The sequence below is a fragment of the Chrysemys picta genome, chromosome 3, assembly GCF_011386835.1.
Source record: "Chrysemys picta bellii isolate R12L10 chromosome 3, ASM1138683v2, whole genome shotgun sequence".
Lineage (NCBI taxonomy): Eukaryota > Metazoa > Chordata > Testudines > Emydidae > Chrysemys > Chrysemys picta.
The window spans coordinates 94843154-94865194 of NC_088793.1; the positions used below are offsets into that span (position 1 = coordinate 94843154).

General features: G+C 43.1%; 1 protein-coding gene across 1 annotated transcript in view; it reads left to right on the forward strand.

Moving 5' to 3' along the window:
• Positions 1 to 21820, forward strand: part of CLVS2 (clavesin 2) — a 59745-nt gene extending 37925 nt beyond the window's left edge. The window contains exons 3-5 of the mRNA XM_005280189.5: positions 10434 to 10544; positions 15113 to 15333; positions 20592 to 21820. Of these exons, the coding sequence (XP_005280246.1) occupies positions 10434 to 10544; positions 15113 to 15333; positions 20592 to 20679 (420 nt within the window). The 3' untranslated portion in view covers positions 20680 to 21820. The remainder of the gene's footprint in view (positions 1 to 10433; positions 10545 to 15112; positions 15334 to 20591) is intronic.
• Positions 21821 to 22041: the final 221 nt, after the last annotated feature.

Below are 22041 nucleotides of genomic sequence, written 5' to 3' on the forward strand. Positions count from 1 at the left end.
TTATCCATCTCTAATGTGGGCAATGGTGGCTCTCAGTTCCCAGATTAGTTCAAATTTTCTGCTACGGGGAAAAAAAATTCCAAGGCAGGGCGTTAACATTTTGGACCAGTCCGAATTTTTCAATTGTTCCCCTGTTTTTTTTCTTCAGTTTTTCCTGTTTAACATCCTAAAAATGAAGTTTGGGAACTCTGTGCCTTATATCAAGGAGAAACGTTCTAGTGTCTTTATCAGGTTTCCAGTACAAAGATACAGCATATGTACAGATATTGCATAAGAAGTATATTGTAGTGTGCTGTTAGACACTGCTTATAACTCTATTGAGGCGTGACTCTTCTGAACAGCTGTAGGAGTTCTGAATTTATTGTCCGCAGGAAGAACTGTGAAACGAAGCACTGACAGTTAAGCTTTTAATAATGTAATATGGTAACTTTGGGCTTGTGTTTTATTTGAATTCAGTTGTCCCAGTTTTGGCTCTAAGTTCCACAGGGCTGGTCCAGCTTGTCTCCTTCAGATGCTAGAGCTCTGATTCATCATAGCACTTTAACACATGCTTAGCTGGAAAACACATGAATAGACCCATTGACTTCAAAGATGAATTGGGGCCTAATCCATCAAGTACTGCACTGTACTTCCCCGAGATGGTTGGCACCCAAGGAATTCAGAATGCCGTTTTCTAATATGAAAGAAAGCTGAGTCTTCCTATAGATAAAGGTGCTGATGCAAAGGGTGGGATTTTCAAAAATTCCTAGAGTTCTAATTTCCTTAACTCCAACTGATTTTTAATGACAGGTGGGTACCTTACTGTGCTTTTGAATATAACTCATTATTATTACCTGGATTACACTAGTGCCTGCAAGCCCAGTCAAAATAAGGGGCCCTTGTCATAGGCCTTGTACAAACACACAGTAGGTGACAGTGCCTGCTTCCAAGAAATTACCATCAAATTTAAGGTCTGGTCTACACTTAAAAATTAAATCAACCTAGCTACATTGCTTGGGGCTGTGAAAAATTTCACTGAGTGCCATAGTTAGGTTGACATAACCCCAGTGTAGATGCAGCTAGGTCAACAGAAGAATACTTTTATCAGCTTAACTACCTCTTCTTGGAGAGATGGATTACCTACATTGATAGCAAAATCCCTCCCATCAATGTAGGAAGCATCTATGTTATGGCATTACAGTGGCACAGCTGCAGCTGCTATAGTGTAGACATACACAAAGACAAGATGCAAAGTGGTAACAAGTAACTAGGGGAAGGGAGGAAGGGTAGAAAGAGAATTAGAGTAACAGTTGTGGGAGCAAGGGGTAACAGACTTGTGTGCACATCTTGATGGTGTTGAGACATTTTAAACTGAATAAGAATTAAATAAACAATATCAGTAATACCTGAACACTGGAGGTATAAAGTTAGTTGAGCACATCCAAAGACGATGCTTACGTCCACACAGTTGTAATGATCCCAGTTATTTGTCCATGGACCCAGGCAGTATGAGCTATGGGTAGCAGTCTTTGTTTCTTCTCTTTGATCCTATGCATATAGAGATAACAGCAAAATCGGAACAGAAGAGAGTACTGGCCTAGAACACTGTGCCAATGCAACTAGAGAGGAGAAACCTGGCTTCTTTGGCATGTGCCATGGACTAGAAGTTGAAAGCAGCACGTTGCTGGAAAAGAAGCATGTAAAGACAGACGATACAACTTATGAGAAGTGGCAGCGGGTGGAAGAGGGAGGGGGAGCCACTGTGCTGTAAATTAGGGTTCCTTGGGCTTGGACCTGAAAATGCTGTAATAAGGCAGTTTATTCAGGACCACTCGCATTGGTGACCTTGGAGATGAGGGCAGTTTAACAGTCACTGTCGGGCAACCTTACATGTAAACATATAGGGCTCTATCTTTTATCTGACTGCACACTATTAACAAGCATTTGTAAGCCGTGGCTCATTAGGGCTGTGAACAATACTAATTAGCTGTACTGCTCATCATACATGGAATGACTGTATTTAGAATTGATTATTTATCAGGTGTGTACTTATCTTGCACTATTCCACACAGTCAGTGATGTTTCTCCATGGTTAATACGAAAAAACCCACACAAACAAATGTAATTAGTTGCCTGTGTTGCAAATAAAGGAAGAGATTAAGTACACTCTTCTTAACCATTCAGTTATGCTCAATCAGCTGGCTAATCACTTCTCCAGTCAAGTGCATAGCTTGCTTCATGGTTCCTTCCTAGATATGTGTCTCTTGTCAATTTTTGACATGGGATTTCTTTTTCATAGAGTCCATGAAGAATGTGATTCCTGGGTTACAGGCTGCTCTGCTGCCATGCAATATGTCTCTAGGGGCACTTGCAACTGCCACCATGCCTGTGACTTAATCTAGATAAAAACACAGGAATCGTTGATTTGGAAGAATTTCTCATCTACTGATGGCCATCTGCCTGGTGCATCCCTGCTGTAAAAGTTAGTTATATGTGGGTAGTGCCAGAATGTCAGATACACTTCTAGCTCCAGAGCTACACTCCCTAATACACGTGTTCTTAGTGTTCCTCCAGCATCTGCTGCTACTTATTCTGCCTCTTTCTGCTCTTACAAGGCAGTATGTTCTACTGGATTGAGCATAGGGCCTGAATCCATGAGTTCTAGTCCCAGCCTTGTTAACCTGCTGTGTAACTTTGGTCTAGGCACTTGGGACTTAAAAATCGGAGTCCGAGTGACTTTGGAAAATGAGGCTTGGACTTCTAAGTCAGTGGGGCATTGCAAGGCTGAGTGGAAAAACACCTAAGACTTTATGGGTCCCTCAAGTTGTGGGGGCCCAATTGGGGAGACATTACAGGGGCCTGATTTTTAGAAAGTACTAACCACCTGCTTTCTGAAAATCAGGCATCTCAAGTTGGGCACCCAAAACTTGAGGTATCCAAAATCACAAGTCTCACTTTTTTTTTTAAAAAAAGCCCTTTAAAAATTGTTGAAACACTTTGAAGACATACTCAGAAGCTCTAGGATACGTTCACTTGCACAGTGAGATAGCAGCTACCATCTTGTATCCAATGACATCGATTATGTCAGTGTTACTCCACACATATCCAGGGCCTTCAGCATAACCAGATTCAAAAGGAAGAGGAGGTGGTAACTGCACTGCCCTAAGTTGCACCTTCTCCAGATACTCCTTTTATCTGCAGGGAATATGGTGACTTGACAGTTACCCGAAGGATCAGGATGTGATCCATTTTGAGCTAATGCTGGATTACAAATACCTTTCATACTGAACCAGAGCATGTGCATAGATACCTTTTCATTTAGGAACTCCTCTGCCCATTACCTGGGGCATTTTCTAAGCAATAAACCAGAAATATTTCATATACTTCATGGTGTGTGTGTGGTGGTGGTGGGGGGGGGCATCATCCTTATTCACTAGTATAAGTGTTTCTGAGTTTGTTTTGGTGAAAGTAACTGTAAATGGGGGTGGGTGGGGGGAAACAACAGGAATAGTTATTCATACACTGAAGTCCTGTGTGACTAGCTTAGTTCAATGTCTTAATAAAACTGGAACTTTTCAGCTTGGAAAAGAGATGGCTAAGGGGAGATATGATTGAGGTCTATAAAATCATGACTGGTGTAAAGAAAGTAGATAAGGAAGTGTTGTTTACTACTTCTCATAACACAAGAACTAGGGGTCACCAAATGAAATTAATAGGCAGCAGGTTTAAAACAAATAAAAGGAAGTATTTCTTCACACAACGCACAGTCAACCTGTGGAACTCCTTGCCAGAGGATGTTGTGAAGGCCAAGACCATAACAGGGTTCAAAAAAGAACTAGATAAATTCATGGAGGATAGGTCCATCAATGGCTACTAGCCAGGATAGGCAGGGATGGTGTCCCTAGCCTCTGTTTGCCAGAAGCTGGGAATGAGTGACAGGGGATGGATCACTTAATGATTACCTGTTCTGTTGATTTCCTCTGGGGCACCTGGCACTGGCCACTGTCGGAAGATAGATCTGGGCTAGATGGACCTTTGGTCTGACCCAGTAGGGCCATTCTTATATTCTTCCATATCTCCTGCATAAGGATAAATGCTTGATCCTCTGAAATGTTCTGGAAGTTAATGGAAACAGTATAGAGACCATAGGTAGTATTTCCTACCTCTTCCTTGTTCCACTCCACCCTTTGTACCTCCATCCCCCACATTACACTTACCTGCTTTGTCTGAAGACCTGTTCAGTAGCTCTACAGTACGTTCACTTGCACAGTGGGACCCAGCCTGCTGCCCTTTGGTTCTATGCTGGAATGGCAAACTGGATTAACTAAGGGTATGTCTACACTGCGAAATTAGGTTGAATTTATAGAAGCCGTTTTTATAGAAATCGGTTGTATACAGCCGATTGTGTGTGTCCCCACATAAAATGCTCTAAGTGCATTAAGTCGGCGGACCGCATCCACAGTACCGAGGCTAGCGTCAACTTCCGGAGCGTTGCACTATGGGTAGCTATCCCACAGTTCCCGCAGTCTCCGCCGCCCATTGGAATTCTGGGTTGAGATCCCAATGCCTGAATGATGCAAAACAGTGTCGCGGGGGGTTCTGGGTACATGTCGTCAGGCCCCTCTGTCAGAGCAATGGCAGACAATCAATTTGCGCCTTTTTACCTGGGTTACCTGTGCAGACAACATACCACCCCGCTCAGCTCAGCTCAGCTCAGCTCACCGTCAACATATGTCATCTGGGTGCCGGCAGACGTGGTACTGCATTGCTACACAGCAGCAGCTAATTGCCTTTTGGCAGTAGACGGTGCAGTATGACTGGTAGCCTTAATCGGCGATCTGGGTGCTGGCAGACGTGGGGCTGCATTGCTACACAGCAGCAGCCCCTTGCCTTTTGGCAGTAGATAGTGTATTACGACTGGTATCCGTCGTCGTCATACTGCAGTTCGATCAGATGATGGCTGAAACTCCGTATGTCCCCCAGTCATATTCTGCTGCCTTCCCAATGATAATGCTGGCTATCAGTCGTAGTACACTATTTTCTGCCAAGCGCCCAGTATTTTCTGCCAAGCACCCAGAAGATGCCGAGGGCTATCAGTCATGCTGCACCGTCGGCTGCCAGCTTAAGATGTAAAAAATATATTTGTTCTGTATTCATTTGCTTCTCCCTCCCTCCGTGAAATCAACGGCCTGCTAAACCCAGGGTTTTGAGTTCAATCTTTGGGGGGGCCATTCTGTGTGACAGTTGTTTGTGTTTCTCCCTGATGCACAGCCACCTTTGTTGATTTTAATTCCCTGTACCTGTACGCCATGTCGTCACTCGCCCCTTCTTCCCTCCCTCCCTCCCTCCCTCCGTCAGACAATAGTTTCGCGCCTTTTTTCAGACCAGATGCCATAGCACTGGGATCATGGAGCCTGCTCAGATCACCGCGGCAATTATGAGCGCTATGAACACCACCCGCATTGTCCTGGAGTATATGCAGCGCCAGGTCATGCCAAAGCAAAACCAGGACCAGCCGATGAGGCGATTGCAGCGCGGCGACGAGAGTGATGAGGAAATTGACATGGACATAGACCTGACAGAAGGTACAGGCCCCAGCAATGTGCAGATCATGGTGTTACTGGGGCAGGTTCATGCCGTGGAATGCCGATTCTGGGCCCGGGAAACAAGCACAGACTGGTGGGACCGCGTCGTGTTGCAGGTGTGGGACGATTCCCAGTGGCTGTGAAACTTTCGCATGTGTAAGGGCACTTTCATGGAACTTTGTGACTTGCTTTCCCCTGCCCTGAAGCGCCAGAATACCAGGATGAGAGCAGCCCTCACAGTTGAGAAGCGAGTGGCGATAGCCCTGTGGAAGCTTGCAACGCCAGACAGCTACCGGTCAGTTAGGAATCAATTTGGAGTGGGCAAATCTACTGTGGGGGCTGCTGTGATCCAAGTTGTCAGAGCAATCAAAGACCTGGTGATATCAAGGTTAGTGACTCTGGGAAACGTGCAGGCCATAGTGGAGGGCTTTGCTGCAATGGGATTCCCAAACTGTGGTGGGGTGATAGACGGAACCCATATCCCTATCTTGTCACCGGAGCACCAAGCCACCGAGTACATAAACCGCAAGGGGTACTTTTCAATGCTGCTGCAAACCCTGGTGGATCACAAGGGACGTTTCACCAACATCAACGTGGGATGGCCGGGAAAGGTACATGATGCTCGCGTCTTCAGGCACTCTGGTCTGTTTCGAAAGCTGGAGGAAGGGACTTTCTTCCCGGACCAGAAAATAACCATTGGGGATGTTGAAATGCCTATCGTGATCCTTGGGGACCCAGCCTACCCCTTAATGCCATGGCTCATGAAGCCGTACACAGGCAGCCTGGACAGTAGTCAGGACCTGTTCAACTACGGGCTGAGCAAGTGCCGAATGGTGGTGGAATGTATATTTGGACGTTTAAAAGTGCGCTGGTGCAGCTTACCGACTCGCTCAGACCTCAGCGAAAAGAATATCCCCATTGTTATTTCTGCTTGCTGTGCGCTCCACAATATCTGTGAGAGTAAGGGGGAGACATTTATGGCACGGTGGGAGGTTGAGGCAAATCGCCTGGCCACTGATTACGCGCAGCCAGACACCAGGGCGGTTAGAAGAGCACAGCAGGGTGCAGTGCGCATCAGAGAAGCTTTGAAAATGAGTTTTGTGACTGGCCAGGCTACTGTGTGAAACTTCTGTTTGTTTCTACTTGATGAACCCTCCGCCCCCCCCCCCCAACCCAGTTCACTCTACTTCCCTGTAAACCAACCACCCCACCCTCCCCTCCTCCCTTTGAGCACCGCTTGCAGAGGCAATAAAGTCATTGTTACTTCACATTCATGAATTCTTTATTAATTCATCACACAACTAGGGGGATAATTGCCAAGGTAGCCCGGGATGGGTGGGGGAGGAGGGAAGGAAAAGGACACACTGCAGTTTAAAACTTTAACTCTTATTGAAGGCCAGCCTTCTGATGCTTGGGCAATCATCTGGGGTGGAGTGACTGGGTGGCCGGAGGCCCCCGCACCATGTTCTTGGGCGTCTGGGTGAGAAGGCTATGGAACTTGGGGAGGAGGGCTGTTGGTTACACAGGGGCTGTAGCGGCGGTCTCTGCTCCTGCTGCCTTTCCTACAGCTCAACTATACGCTGGAGCATATCAGTTTGATGCTCCAGCAGCCGGAGCATCGACTCTTGCCTTCTGTCTGCAAGCTGACGCCACCTATCATCTTCAGCCCGCCACTTGCTGTGTTCATCCCACGATTCAGCCCGCCATCTCTCCTCTCGTTCATATTGTGCTTTTCTGTAGTCTGACATTGACTGTCTCCACGCATTCTGCTGTGCTCTGTCAGCGTGGGAGGACATCTGGAGCTCCAAGAACATATCATCCCGAGTCCGCCGTTTTCTCCTTCTAATCTTCGCTAGCCTCTGTGAAGGAGAAACATTTGCAGCTGGTGGAGGAGAAGGGAGAGGTGGTTAAAAAAAGACACATTTTAGAGAACAGTGGGTACATTCTTTCACATTAAATTTTGCTGTTCACATTACACAGCACATGTGCTTTCGTTTCAAGGTCGCATTTTTCCTCTTATATTGAGGGCCTGCCAGTTTGGTGCGAGAGATCACTCACGCAGTGCCAGGCAACAGATTTCGACTTGCAGGCAGCCATGGTAAGCCACAGTCTTTTGGTTTTTTTAACCTTCTTAACATGTGGGAATGGTTTCAAACAATAGCGCCCTCATTTCCCATAGCAAGCACCCCTTGGGTTGGCCATTTAAAATGGGTTTGCAATGTAAAAGGAGGGGCTGCGGTTTCCGGGTTAACATGCAGCACAAACCCAACTACCCCCCCCCCACACACCCAATTCTCTGGGATGATCACTTCACCCCTCCCCCCTACCGTGTGGCTAACAGCAGGGAACATTTCTGTTCAGCTGAGCAGGAACGGGCACCTCTGAATGTCCCCTTAATAAAATCACCCCATTTCAACCAGGGGACTGTGAATGATATCACTCTCCTGAGGATAACAGAGAGAGATAAGGAATGGATGTTGTCTGCATGCCAGCAAACACCAGGACCATACGCTGCCATGCTTTGTTATGCAATGATTCCAGACTACGTGCTACTGGCCTGGCGTGGTAAAGTGTCCTACCATGGCGGATGGGATAAGGCAGCTCTCCCCAGAAACCTTTTGCAAAGGCTTTGGGAGTACATGAAGGAGAGCTTTCTGGAGATGTCCCTGGAGGATTTCCGCTCCATCCCCATACACGTTAACAGACTTTTCCAGTAGCTGTACTGGCCGCGATTGCCAGGGCAAATTAATCATTAAACACGCTTGTTTTTAAACCATGTGTAATATTTACAAAGGTACACTCACCAGAGGTCCCCTGTGTGCCTCAAGGTCTGGGAGCACGCCTTGGGTGAGTTCATGGGTTACTGGTTCCAGGTCCAGGGTGATAAACATATCCTGGCTGTTGGGGAAACCGGTTTCTCCGCTTCCTTGCTGCTGTGAGCTATCTACATTATCTTCATCCTCATCTTCCTCGTACCCCGAACCCGCTTCCCTGTTGCATGTTTCTCCATTGACTGAGTCATAGCACACGGTTGGGGTAGTGGTGGCTGCACCCCTTAGGATTGCATGCAGCTCCGCGTGCAGAAGCAGAAGCGGCATGTTTGCGGCTCTGCCCCGGAACTTCTGTTTGCCTCTCTGGCTTTGTGGTAGGCTTGCCTTAGCTCCTTATTTTTCACGCGGCACTGCTGTGCGTCCCTGTTATGGCCTCTGTCCTTCATGGCCTTTGAGACCTTTTCTAATATTTTGCCATTTCGTTTACTGCTACGGAGTTCAGCTAGCACTGATTCGTCTCCCCATATGGCGAGCAGATCCCGTACCTCCCGTTCTGTCCATGCTGGAGCTCTTTTGCGATCCTGGGACTCCATCATGGTTACCTGTGCTGATGAACTCTGCGTGGTCACCTGTGCTCTCCTCGCTGGGCAAACAGGAAATGAAATTCAAAAGTTCGCGGGGCTTTTCCTGTCTACCTGGTCAGTGCATCTGAGTTGAGAGTGCTGTCCAGAGCGGTCACAATGAAGCACTGTGGGATAGCTCCCGGAGGCCAATAACGTCAAATTCTGTCCACACTACCCCAATTCCGACCCGCAAAGGCCGATTTTAGCGCTAATCCCCTCGTCGGAGGTGGAGTAAAGAAACCGGTTTAAAGGGCCCTTTAAGTCGGAAAAAAGGGCTTCGTCATGTCCAGGCTTAATTCGAATTAACGCTGCTAAATTCGACCTAAACTCGTAGTGTAGACCAGGCCTAAGTGTAAAGAAACTGGTACTCATCCTGCAATGTTATATATATACATATAGCTGAAACCGGGAGGCACTTGAAATTATTGCATATTTAAACGTCTTGCACCTATGCCTAATGCAAGGGATCTAGCCTAGACATCAGAGGGAAGTAGACTATCCCAATAGCTGGGAATATGCTCACATATGGATATAATGAATTTGGTGGCAATATTCCAGAACACAGATAGTGAAATCACTAGCCTCTTCAAGTTTTCTTCCTGGCAGTGAAAGGAAGGGTGTCTGTTGCCTGCTATATCAACTTTCAAAAATAAAATGCATTCTTGATCATACAATAGTATTGCAGTTTTTGGCCCTGAGAACCAAATTACTGCTTGCAAATAGCCATATAAATGAATTCTTCACCCTCTTGTGCTTCTTTAGTAGAGGCGTCTAGCGAAACAGCCAAAACCAATTTAGAAAGAAATGGTTGGTTCAGTACGAAGTTTGCTCCAGAAACTTCAGCTCACAGCCTCTGAATATGTGATGAGAACAAGGCTCATAAATATTGTATGATCATGTTTAATGCATTTTAATCTTGCAAAATTTAAACAATATTGTATACATTTTGACTTGAAACTTAGGTTTACATTTGATTTTAAGATTGGAACAAGGAAATAGGAACATTTCTAATGTATTTCAGCAATACTGGCAGAGATGGGAATGTGGTACACTACTATTAAGATTAAAGATAAATGAAATTGAATGGAGACAGGCAGGGGAAAGCATGTTGCATTTGTGGATTCTGGGCAGATCATAAATGTGTAAAGTATACCTAGGGGACAAAAATACCTTCTTTATTAGAATGCTGTTCATAGAATCATAGGAATGCAGGGCTGGAGGGGACATCAAGAGGTCATCCCAGTGCTGTGAAGCCCTTTGTAATCATTCTGTCAGGAAATTGTGTGCCTAAAAGTATTGCTACTCTGGAATGGAATATTGGACCATCACTGAGTGGACACCATTTTGGAAAAGAGTTCTTTAAGGTTAAGTAAGCAAATGCATTTCAGCATAAAAAAATTGAATTGATGCACACCATATGTCTTCTCTTAAGAATCTACTTTACTCATGATGTATGTTTGTTTTATGTTCTATAGGACAGTTTTCCAGCTCGGTTTGGAGGAATTCATTTTGTCAATCAACCATGGTATATCCATGCCCTCTACACAGTTATACGGCCCTTTTTAAAGGAGAAGACGCGGAAAAGGGTATTCTGCTTGTTTTTTATATTGTTAAACAATTATAGTCTGCAGATGTATCACAGTGTATTGTAAATAGACATGCTCAAAATCTCCAATTGGTATTTGTGTAATGTATTTCAATATAACTTTTAAAGATTTCTGTTATGAAGGGCGTCTCTCCTGCCTCAAAAATATACATGGCTTTCTCCTGTAATACTCCAATTCAGCAAAGCTTTTAAAACATATTTTATTTTAAGTATGTGAGTCTCACTAGATTGAGTGATAGGCAGGCACATGTTTTAAATAGTGCTCTTTCATAAGATATAAGTACATAATGATTTAAAAAACCTACTTCCGTTTTTTTTCCCTTAACGATGTAGTGCCATATTCTTCCCTGGTGCAACTGCATTGACATCATTGGAGTTACTCCAAAGATACGATTGCCCCCAAATGCACATACTGTATCAAATGTTCAGTATAAATGCCTATAGAAAAGGATTTGTGTATGTGCATACCCACAGTAACTTCTGAGATGTAGTTTTAATTTGCATCATGTACATCATTTGTAATTAAATCAGAGTTAGATTGTCTGGTTTCACCCACATAGCTGTCCTGGTCTGTGAGGAGTTTGCTTCTGATGTTGAGCTGTGGGGGTGGGGGATAGTGTTTGAAGGCCAGAAGAGGGTTGGGGGACAAATAGGGGTGTGCAATCAGTGGGGTTCTTTTTTCTTGTGTGGAAGTAGGCTCTCTTGGGGTATCATTAAACAATTATGACCATATCCTGAAAAATCTTTCCCAACCCTCCTCTTCTGGGCTTCAAAAAGCAAAAAAAAACAAAAAACAAAACAGCCAGCTGGGCTCATCAGAATCAAGCTCCTACAGATCACAGAATGCCAACTCAAAGTGGAATCAGACCCTGCCATAACCTACAGACATATTTCCACTGCTATGATGACCAATACCCCCCACAAGACATCTTTCAAGATCCATGGCTATCACATGTGGGGTACCTCATCCAGTGCATCAAATGCCCCAACAACAATTGTCAGTGAAATTAGACAATCACTATGCTCTGAAATGAACTCATATAGGATGTTTTTGTCTTATCATTTTTCTACCACATGTGGACAAACACCTTTCACCAAGCGATAACTCCACATCTGACCTATCAGTCCTTGTCCTCCAATGGAACCTGCACAACACCTTCAAAATATGAACCTGGGACCTGAAATTCTTAGAAAGTCAGAGCTGTAGAACTGGAAAGGACCTTGATAGGTCATCGAGTCCAATTCCCTGCACTTAAGCAAGATTAAGTAGTATTCTAGATCATCCCTGACAGGAGTTTGTCTAACCTGTTGTTAAAAGTCTCCAGTGACGGAGATTCTACAAACTGCCTAGGTAACTTGTTCCAGCTCTTAACTGCGCTTATGGTTAGGAAGTTTTACCTAATGTCTAACCTAAATCTTTTGCTGCAACTTGAGTCCATTACTTCTTGTTGTATCCTTGGTGGTTAAGTAGAAAAATTTATCACTCTCCTCTTTATAACAACCTTTTACTCACTTGAAGATGGTTATCATACTTCTCTCCCCCCCCAGTCTTCTCTTTTACAGACTAAACAACCCCCTTTTTTTTTTTCATTCTTTCCTTGTAAGTCATGTTTTCTAGACCTTTTAATCATTGTTGTTGCTTTCCTCTGGACTTTCTCCAATTTGTCCACATTTGTTCTGAAGCGTGCACCAGAACTGGACACAATACTCCACCTGATTCCTTATCAGTACTGAATAGACTGGAAGAATTACTTGTCTTGCTTACAACATCCCTGCTAATACATCCCAGAATGTTGGTCGCTTTTTTCCCCAACAGTATAACGTTTTTGCCTTATCTTTATTTTGTTACCCACTATAACCCCACTGATCCTTTTCTGCAGTACTCCTTCCTAGGCAGTCATTTCCCATCTTGTAGTTGTGTAACTAATTATTCCTTCCTGAGTGTAGTACTTTGCACTTGTCCTTCTTGAATTTCATCCTGTTTAATGCAGATCCTTTCTCCTGTTTGTCAAGATCACTTTGAATTCTAATCCTATCCTCCAAAGCCCTTGCAACCTTCCCAGCTTGGTATCATCCACAAACTCTCTCTGCCATTATCCAAGTCACTTATGAAGATATTAAATAGAACCGGATCCAGGACTTCAGGGATCTCTCTATGGGACCCCACTCAACATGCCTTTGCAGTTTGACTGTTAACCATTGATAACGGCTCTCTGAGTACACTTTTCCAACCAGTTTTGCACCCACCTTATAGTAGGTTCATCTAGGCTATATTTCCCTAGTTTGTTTGAGAAGTTCATATGAGACAATATCAGAAGCCTTATTAAAGTTGAGATATCATATCTACTGCTCCCCCCACCCCCATCGACAAGCCTTATTACTCTGTCAGAGAAGAAAACTAGGTTGGTTTGACGACTTGTTTTTGACAAATCCGTATTGACTGTTACTTATCACCTTATTATCTTTTAGGTGCTTACAAATTGATTGTTTTGATTATTTGGTCCATTATCTTCCCTGGCGCTGAAGTTAAATTGACTGGTCTATAATTCTCTGTGTTGTTCTTTTATTCCCTTTTTCCAGTCCTCTGGGGATCAGTCCCATCGTCCACAAGTTCTCAAAGATAATCGCTAATAGCTCTGAGATCTCTTCAGCCAGTGTCTTAACTATTCTATGATGTATTTACTCAGACTCTGCTGACTTCAAGACGCCTAACTTGTCTAAGTAATTCTTAACATGCATTTAGCCTCAGATCCTACCCCATTTATACAGATGTTCACTGTTAGTCATTAGATAACTGTTAATCTTGTTGGTGAAAACTGAAATAAAAAAGACATTCAACCCTTCAGCTATTGGTGTATTATCTGTTATTGTCTTTCCCTCCTCATTAAGTAATGGGCCTGCCCTGTCCTTGGTCTTCCTCTTACTTCTAAGGTATCTGTAAAATGTTTTCTTGTTACTCTTTTTGTCTCTAGGTAGTTTAATCTCATTTTGTGCCTTGAGCTTTCTAATTTTCTCCCTACATGTTTGTTGGCTTTTTTTTTAATATTCACCCTTCATAATTTGATCTAGTTTCTAGTTTTTGTATGACTTTTTGAGTTGCATGTCATCCAAGATCTCCTGGTTAAGGCAGTGTGGTCTCTTACTGTATTTCCTATCTTTCCTGTGCATTAGGGTAGTTTGTTCTTGTGTCTTTAATAATGTTTCTTTATAAAACAGAAAACTCTCTTGAATAATTGTTTCCCTTAGACTTGCTTCCTATGGGACCTTACCTACTAATTCTCCGGGTTTGCTAAAGACTGCCTTCTTGAAGTTCATTCCCTTTTACTCTTCTGTTTTCCCTCCTACAATTCCTTAGGAACATGAACACCTCATTTCATGATCATTTTCACCCAAGCTGCCTTCCACCCTCAAATTCTCAACCAGTTTCTCAACCTCCCTATTTGTCAGAAGCAAACGTAGAACAGCCCTCTCCCTTAGTCGCTTTTTCCACCTTCTGCAATAAAAGTTGTTTCCAATGTGTTCTGAGAACTTGTGAATAATTTTGTGCCCCGCAGTATTATTTTCCCAACAAATGTCTGGGTAGTTGAAGTCCCCGATCACTACCAAGTCCTGTGCTTTTGGATGTGTGGTTTTTTTTGTTTGTTTGTTTTTTAAAAACCTTCATCTACATCTTCCTGACCCCTGGAGGCAAATCTCTAGTCTAGACTAGAGAAGCACAACAGTGGCAATGGTTCTCAGCCCACGGTCCATGGTCTCCAGCAGGTTTCAGGGGTTGGCCAAAATAAACTGGGCTTCAGCCCTGGGTGGGGGCACTTGGGTTCGGGCTTCAGCCCCAGGCGCCAGCGCTTGGGAAAGGAGCACCGCCTCCACCCCCTGACTCACCTCAGCAAGCCACCCAGCCCATTGGGGGTGCACAACCAAAAATTGCAGAGTCCGTGCAGAAGAGAGCTCTTCCCCTGTCATCGGAAGCCATTTGCCTCACAGCCATTGACTCCACAAGGAGGCAGCAGCTCTCCAAGGAGATACACCACTGCTCTGTCCTGCTACATCAGCACTTGTAATTGTGACCCCCATGCATTGCCTCTGGTTGGGGGCCTGCAGGTTTGCCTATTTAGGTTTAGGAGGGTACCTGGGTAAAGAAGGGTTGAGAACCACTATCCTAAACCACTTTTGTTTCTGATAGAACTCAGAGAATGTTTAAAGGCTAGTTGGTAAAACTCAATATTCATTTCTTATGGAATTACAAAACTTAAAGAAAAAGTATGTATTGGATTGTGTCTTCTCATTTTTTGTTTGCTTGTCGTCTTATGCACTTGATCTTGCAAACTCTTTAGGTGGAACTGTTCATATGCTTAAAGTGATTCACTTGTGTATTTGTAGGCTCGTAGACACAAAATGATAGCTCAAGGCAGGGATTCTGTCTGCTTCTGTTGGTACATCACCTAGCCCAATGGGGCCCCAGTATAAATATTTATTACCAATCATAATCATGATATTTGTGCTGTGTTGATTTGTGTGACTTTTTTGGTTTTATCCTGAAATGTACAGATATTTCTGCATGGTAATAATCTCAACAGTCTGCATCAGCTAATTCATCCTGAGATCCTACCTTCTGAGTTTGGAGGGATGCTGCCACCCTATGACATGGGCACATGGGCGAGAACTCTGCTAGACCATGAGTATGATGATGACAGTGAATACAGTGTGGACTCCTACAGCGCTCCTGCAAAAGAACTAGAAAAGGATCTCTCTCCCAAATCCATGAAGAGGTATGTTAAATCGGCTTCTGAGGCATCCTGGTACTATTGATGTGTTAACGCTTCCCTAATTCCTTATAATAGTTGTTCTTGATGCCACAGATAATTTCCCCAAACAATTTATAACCTGAGAAACCATTTTAAAGAAGTCTGCTACATTGATTTTCATAACAATAATCATAATCAGTGTAATTTCTACATTGGGTGTACATGGCACTTTATGGACAAGAAACGGAGGTCCCTCACCAAGTTGCTTATAATAGGTTAGACTACATATGGACCAAGTAATGGGGAGAAAGAGAGCGAACAGGAACTGGAAAATCTCTTGGTATGCTGGGGTTTCTTTGTATATATGGTGTAATTTGTTATCTTACAGTTATTTAGCACGAGGATAGGATTGGCTAGTTATTGGTGAAAAGCTAATTGAAACAAGTAAGTTTTTTAGGAAAGAACTGAAGGAGACCAAGATGGCTTGGTACATTAGCGGAATAATGCTGTTTCAGGCTTGGGAGATAGTATGAAAAAAAAGGTGCAAGACTGCAAATGGAATGATAGGAAGGCAGAATTGTCAGAGTGCAGGGCATAGGTGGGTAGGAGTAGCAAGAAATGAGAGCAGAAATATAGGCAGGGAAGAACAATGTAGAGCCTTGAAAGTGAGGATGAGGGGGCAAAATCTGCTCTCAGCAACACTGGTTCAAATTCAGACTTGAAGATCCAGTTCAAAGAGATTGAGTTTGGTGCAGAAAGAGAGAGGAAGCCAGGGGAGGAATTCTAGCAGGGGGAAGTGTTTTCAGAGTTGTGGGCAAGGAAGATAATTTTGACTGTAGAACATTGTGTGCATTGGAAATGGGAGGGATGAGAGCAGTAGAAATAGAGAAAAGGGGAACATGTTAGTTTATTATTTGTATATTGGGAGAAGTGATAATCCTCACGCACTTTGCAAGTTTTATGGGAGTAGAGAAGAATGACCCTGAACCTAAGTGATGGAGACGATGATGGACTTATCAAAAGAGATGGGAAAAAAATGGGACTATAGAGGGCTTGGGCGGGTGAAGATGAGAAATTCAGTTTTAAACATGTTTAACTTGCACATGATTTATGAGGCGTTATGAGACATGGATAGTTATGCAATCTTGGACAGAGGGTGAGAGCAGAGGTAGAGATGTAGCTCTGCAGGACTCATCGTTGTAAAGATGGTAACTGATGCCATGACAGCAAATAACTCACCTAAGGGGGTGAGCATAACAGAGGGCCAAGGGCAGACCCCTGGAGGCAAATCTCTAGTCTAGACTAGAGAAGCACAACAATGAATTGACTGACTTCCTCATTCTGTTTTTCTAATGTAGAATACTCATCTATTTTCTGTATTCTTTCCACCTGGGTAAGTGTTGTAGACACGTGAGAACAGGAGAGGGTATTCAACAACAACAACAAAAACCTTTGTTTCTGTGTGCATGTAACTTAACTGAATGTTTTGCATCTGAAATGCATGCCTTCAGATTTCTGCATAGTGCATCTGCAGTGTAAACTGGAATTCTCCTTCCCAACCGTTGAATACAGAAAGCCCTAAGTGCAACTTCTGCAGAAGAGAGAAGCAGAAGGTGTATTAAATATTAAAGTGTTAATATGACATTGAGGTTAAGATAGAAAATGACAGAAGTAAGTAAAATTCAGAGTTAAGGCTGATGCTCTCTCCTTGACTGACTTGTTTTGCCTAGGTATTACACTGGTATGGTATCCAATAGCACACATGACTGATTTGTTTTGCCTTGGTATTACACTGCATTCAGCATGGTATGCAGCAGCACACACTGTTTTCTGACATCTATAGTAACAAGAGAGCAAACAAAGAGTGGAGTGACAGCCGTATCTGAATTTCCTGGCTTTTGTATGTATCTCAAAGCCAACTATTTTCTTGTTTAACTCTTTTTGCTATTTCAGTAACTATTGCCCTCACAAACTAAAATCCTGCCAAGAATATCATTACTCTGTCATTCAGCTTGCTCCCAAACACCTTCTTTAAATCCATAATGCCTCAGAAATGCCTCAGAGCTCATTCAAGTTCTCTGGGATTGGGTGAACCAAATTTGAGAAGAAGGATGATCTGTTGGTTAAGGGCTCGTACTCAGAAATCTGAGTTCTAGTCTCTACTAAACTTCCTGTGTCAAATTCTCGTTTGTACTAAGGCTCCTTTGCAACTCAACTTTGTGCTTCAATTCACCATCACTATTTCACAGAGGGGATAGAAGATTTTTAAAAAATATTTAAAATACTTCCATCTAAGGAAGAATGATTATAGAAGTGCAAAAGTGCTGTTATTTTTACCTTGATGTGTCACTGAAGTACCACAGCATGGAGAGAGAGAGAGGTGCTTGAAAGAAGCAATAAACATTGAGAGATGAGTACAGCAAAAGCAGCCACCGATTTTTAAAGCTAACGTCAATGATCGAGCTATTAAGGGGAGATGTTACATTTTACTGGAACATGTCTTTCCCTTTGAAGGCTTATCAAGGTTTTTTGGGGGGGTTGGGTGGGAGGCTCTCTCAATGCCCATACGTGGCTTGACTGAAGTCAGTACCTATGTGCCCTCAGTATCCTTATCCTCTCTCTCACCTGGATCGATTGGTCTTCAGCTGTCATTAAGACACTGCTGATCACAACACATTCACCATTCTTCTCGCATTCTTGCCTTTCTGCTCTACGTTCGTCCGAAACATTTAACAATGTCATCTTCCCATCTTCTTGGAGGCTGACCAGTGGTCTTTTCTGTTCTCGCGGGTACCACTGCAAAATCCTACCTCAGTGCCTCATCGTGGTGCAGTGGTGACCCTGGCTGTCTGACAGCTATGGTAGCGGGGCATATGCCCTGTGTAGGTCTAACCATGCTACAAAGGTGTCAGACTATCCAATCCAAGGAGGGGGATTGCTCTCTCAGAGGAAAGAGCGTTTTTCCTTCTCCTTAGAGGTTGAAGGCTAGCTAAGCTTGAGGAGGTACATATGCCTGCCCACCTAGCCAGTGGGATGGCTTAAAGTTAACGGCTAAAACAACACAAGTAAATGGGTCTTATCCTCTCTCTCATTTTATAATTATTTGGTGACAGTTGTGGTGCCTTTCTCTGCCACCTCAGGGCCCAGCAAATTTCAATGGCCAGCCTGAAAGGGATGCTGGTGTTGGATCCTTGGCCCCACCCACTCCATTGCCACCTTGCCCACTTGCTTACAGTGGGAAATATGGGGTGTACAGCTGGTTGCGGGGAGTGGGTTGGAGGGAATGTACACCCTTGCAAGGCCACTAGAGTCAGGACACCATTAAACCCTTAAACATCATAGCAAGAAACTAGTGAAGGGTGACTTGTCATCACTATATTCTCTTCCAGATCGTAAGCATGTCAGCTCTGTGTCATACTTGATTGTTTACTAACTTCATGAGCAAAAGTGTGGTTTCACTGAAATTCAGTATGGTTCCTTAGAAATGACAATCGCAATGTCTCCTGTGTCAGAGGGTTTTTTTTTAATCACCAGTTGAGGAAGAGTGAAATATAACAGAGAAATTAGCCTTGCACTTGAGCACATCAACTTATTAATACTACTGAAGGGTTCTCCTCCTGAACCTGGGGACAAGTGCCAAGTTCCAGCATGTACTTGGGAACAAGTGCATTATTTTATTCTTACTATTATTATTATTATTATTATTATTATTAGTTCGAAAAGGAATATTAATGTAAGAATAGAAAGATAAACAAAGGGTCTCCAGAAGATACTGTAGTCAAATATTTTTATACTTTCCCATTACTTTTGAGCTATTTTGCCTACACCACTTTTCCCCTTCTTGTTCCTATCTTGTATATGAGTGCATGCACATATATGGTTATGTGTGTGCCACCAGAATATTTCCTTCTTCCATCCCACAATGTGAGATGTGTCTCTGAAAAGTACAGGAAGTTGTGACCAAGGACAGGCAATATTTCAGTGCCATGCCATTGATAGGTTTAAGGGATGAAGGTAGAAAAAGGGGCTTTATACCACTGGAAAAGGAAAATTTCCATTTTTTTATTGGGAAGAATTATTATTTATATACATGTATTGCAGTGATAGCTAAAGACTTGAACAGGATCAGAACCCCGTTGTGATGGGAGCTATACAAAACAGACAGAATTCCTGTCCTGAAAAGCTCACATTATTATTCTTTATTTTTATTTATTGTCTGTACTTGATGAGCAGGATGGACTAAATTCTCTCCTGGTGTAAACTCATAACTCCGTTGACTTCCTTGGAGCAGTGCCTGTTTACACTAGTAAAGTATTTGGCCCAGTATGTTTATTTTTTACCATGCAAGAAGTGCAGGATTCGTAGTGTTCTTAGCTTTTCGTTAGGTGCTTGAGTTCTGTAAATGGTATAATATGGAACTAGACTGCTGACACTTCACAACCTTTACTGGCTTTTGAAATGAAGTATTTTGGTTTTGGAATGAACATGTAAGGCCGGAAGCCAGACCTCTTCTGGAAGTGACGCTGTCCAGTCTCAAAAGCCGAGCAGGGTGAAGCCTTGTCAGTACATTGATGGAAGGTTTCCATGGAAAACCCAGGGAGCTGCAGAAAGAAGTGTTAGAAAGTGCCATCTACCAAGCTGCCCACTTAATCAAGGCTGCAGCAGGGTATTATAACACCAGCTTTGCACTTTTATATTGCCTTTCATCTAAGGATCTCAAAGAGCTTTACAATTATCAGTGACTTTAGCCTTACAATCCTTCCCTGGTTAGCCCTGTAAAACTGATAATGGAAGTTGAGGGATGTGTTATCTGCTCTGGGAGTCCTACTGGCCATGTCAGGATTCAATGGGACTGGCTTAGTAGAATACACTGCTGGGTGCACTTTCCCCTTCTGAACAGTAGTAGAAACGTGTGCCTCTAACTAAAATGTGCTACCACCTGCAGTGTTCCATTAGCCAACTGGGCTGCAGGAAGCACCCCTTTACCAGCAGACTGACAACCTTTGGTGGAGTAGGTCAGTACATGAGCTGTCAGAGTAGACAGCTTGCACTATGTTGTGTGCTAGGGAGAGATCCCGCCTTGCTGCTCTGTTCTCTACTCCTACATCAGCAAACCAGCACTGGTCCTTCCCTGCATTTGTTTCATGTGGGTATTTCTGATTACTTGCTGTGATAAGATAGTTATGCTGCCTGTACCATTATTACTGCGCCCTTTAAAAAAAACGAGATTTACTTTTGTTTGTCTTGATCAAGAAAAGTCAAAACATGTTTTCCTTTTGCAGATCTCAGTCAGTCGTGGATCCCGGGGTGCAAAAACGCCTGGATAAAAACGAGGAGGAAAACATGCAGCCTCTGCTTTCACTGGACTAACAGTTTCTGAGCATCAAATGTGAATCGGGGTGGAAGGTGCTGCTTTTCAGCAGCAAGCAAACCGTTGGAAAGGCATGTACCAGCTGAAATTCTATTTATTCATGTTAATGTAGCATAATGTAATCAGGCAGCAGGTTATGCTAGTCTGCCTGAAACATGGGTGCCCTGGGTTGAAAAAAAAAATCAATTTATTCTGTAAGTGCCAACTTGTTTGTAAATATAATGTAATCTTCCACTTTGAATTTGTAAGTTATGGTAGACAAGTAATCTGGAAAAGTGATTATTAAAATTTGTCTGTGAAAAGCACTGTAAAAAGGGAACACGCACACACACATTTGTTAATTAAGTTTTGTCCTTTCTATAGGAAGCCATCTTGCAGCTATCATATTGACTGCTTTTTTCCCCCTGTCATGCTCATGCAGCATTCAAAGATAGAGAGAATATAAGAACTTGGAGATAAGGAAAACCACACTGGTTACAACACTATCTACAGGAATTAATTTCACCAATAACCTTGTGGTTTTGGGTGGTGACTTGGGATAAGTCATGCATTATAGGGGAAAAGAGGTAACAGATGAGCAGGGAACAAATGCCTCTCCTGCCTCATTGTTTGGCTGTATGGATTTGTGAGCTTTTGTTCTGTTTAGTTTCAAGAGAAGTTTGGGGGTTTGGAAGCTGCTTGGCTCATTCGCCTAATTTGGGCCTTTCAGTGTGTGCCATATTAATCACTTCTGTTGCATATTGTGTTCACTTCAAGAATTTTTCCAAAACATTCTCCTCTTTGGAGTGAAAAAATATTCATCCCAATGCCGTGTAATAACTAGTATTTTGAACTGCAGCTGTAGGCTCAGGGTTAATTATGAAATCCTGTGCACTCGGTGACTGAATACATATATATTTTTACCAATCTCTAACAAACATATAAAGTGGCATTGTTAGACAAGTATATTTAATCAAGGGTTTATAAAAATAAATCATACCTATTCAATGTACTTAGAGATATTATAGATTGTATATTGAGACAATGTGACATTAACATAGGAGAACTTTATGTACAGCATCCCACTTCAAGCACGGACTAATATGAATGAGGCATAGTCAAGCTACTCAGCATAGACATTAAAGACATTTTTGTTTCGGTTGTGGTGTAATTGTATATATTAAACATGTGCCATATTACAGAAATACTCTTACCTCATAAGAGCAACCGTTTTCACTATGGACTGAACCGAGTCACCTGAAATTTGCGGGCTGTACGTTCATGTCTATTGTGCTGATATTTATATACATCAAGATAAGAATGTGCCCCTGAAAATGAAATTGATCAGACATCTTCATCAGGATTAAAACTGCACTCAGACG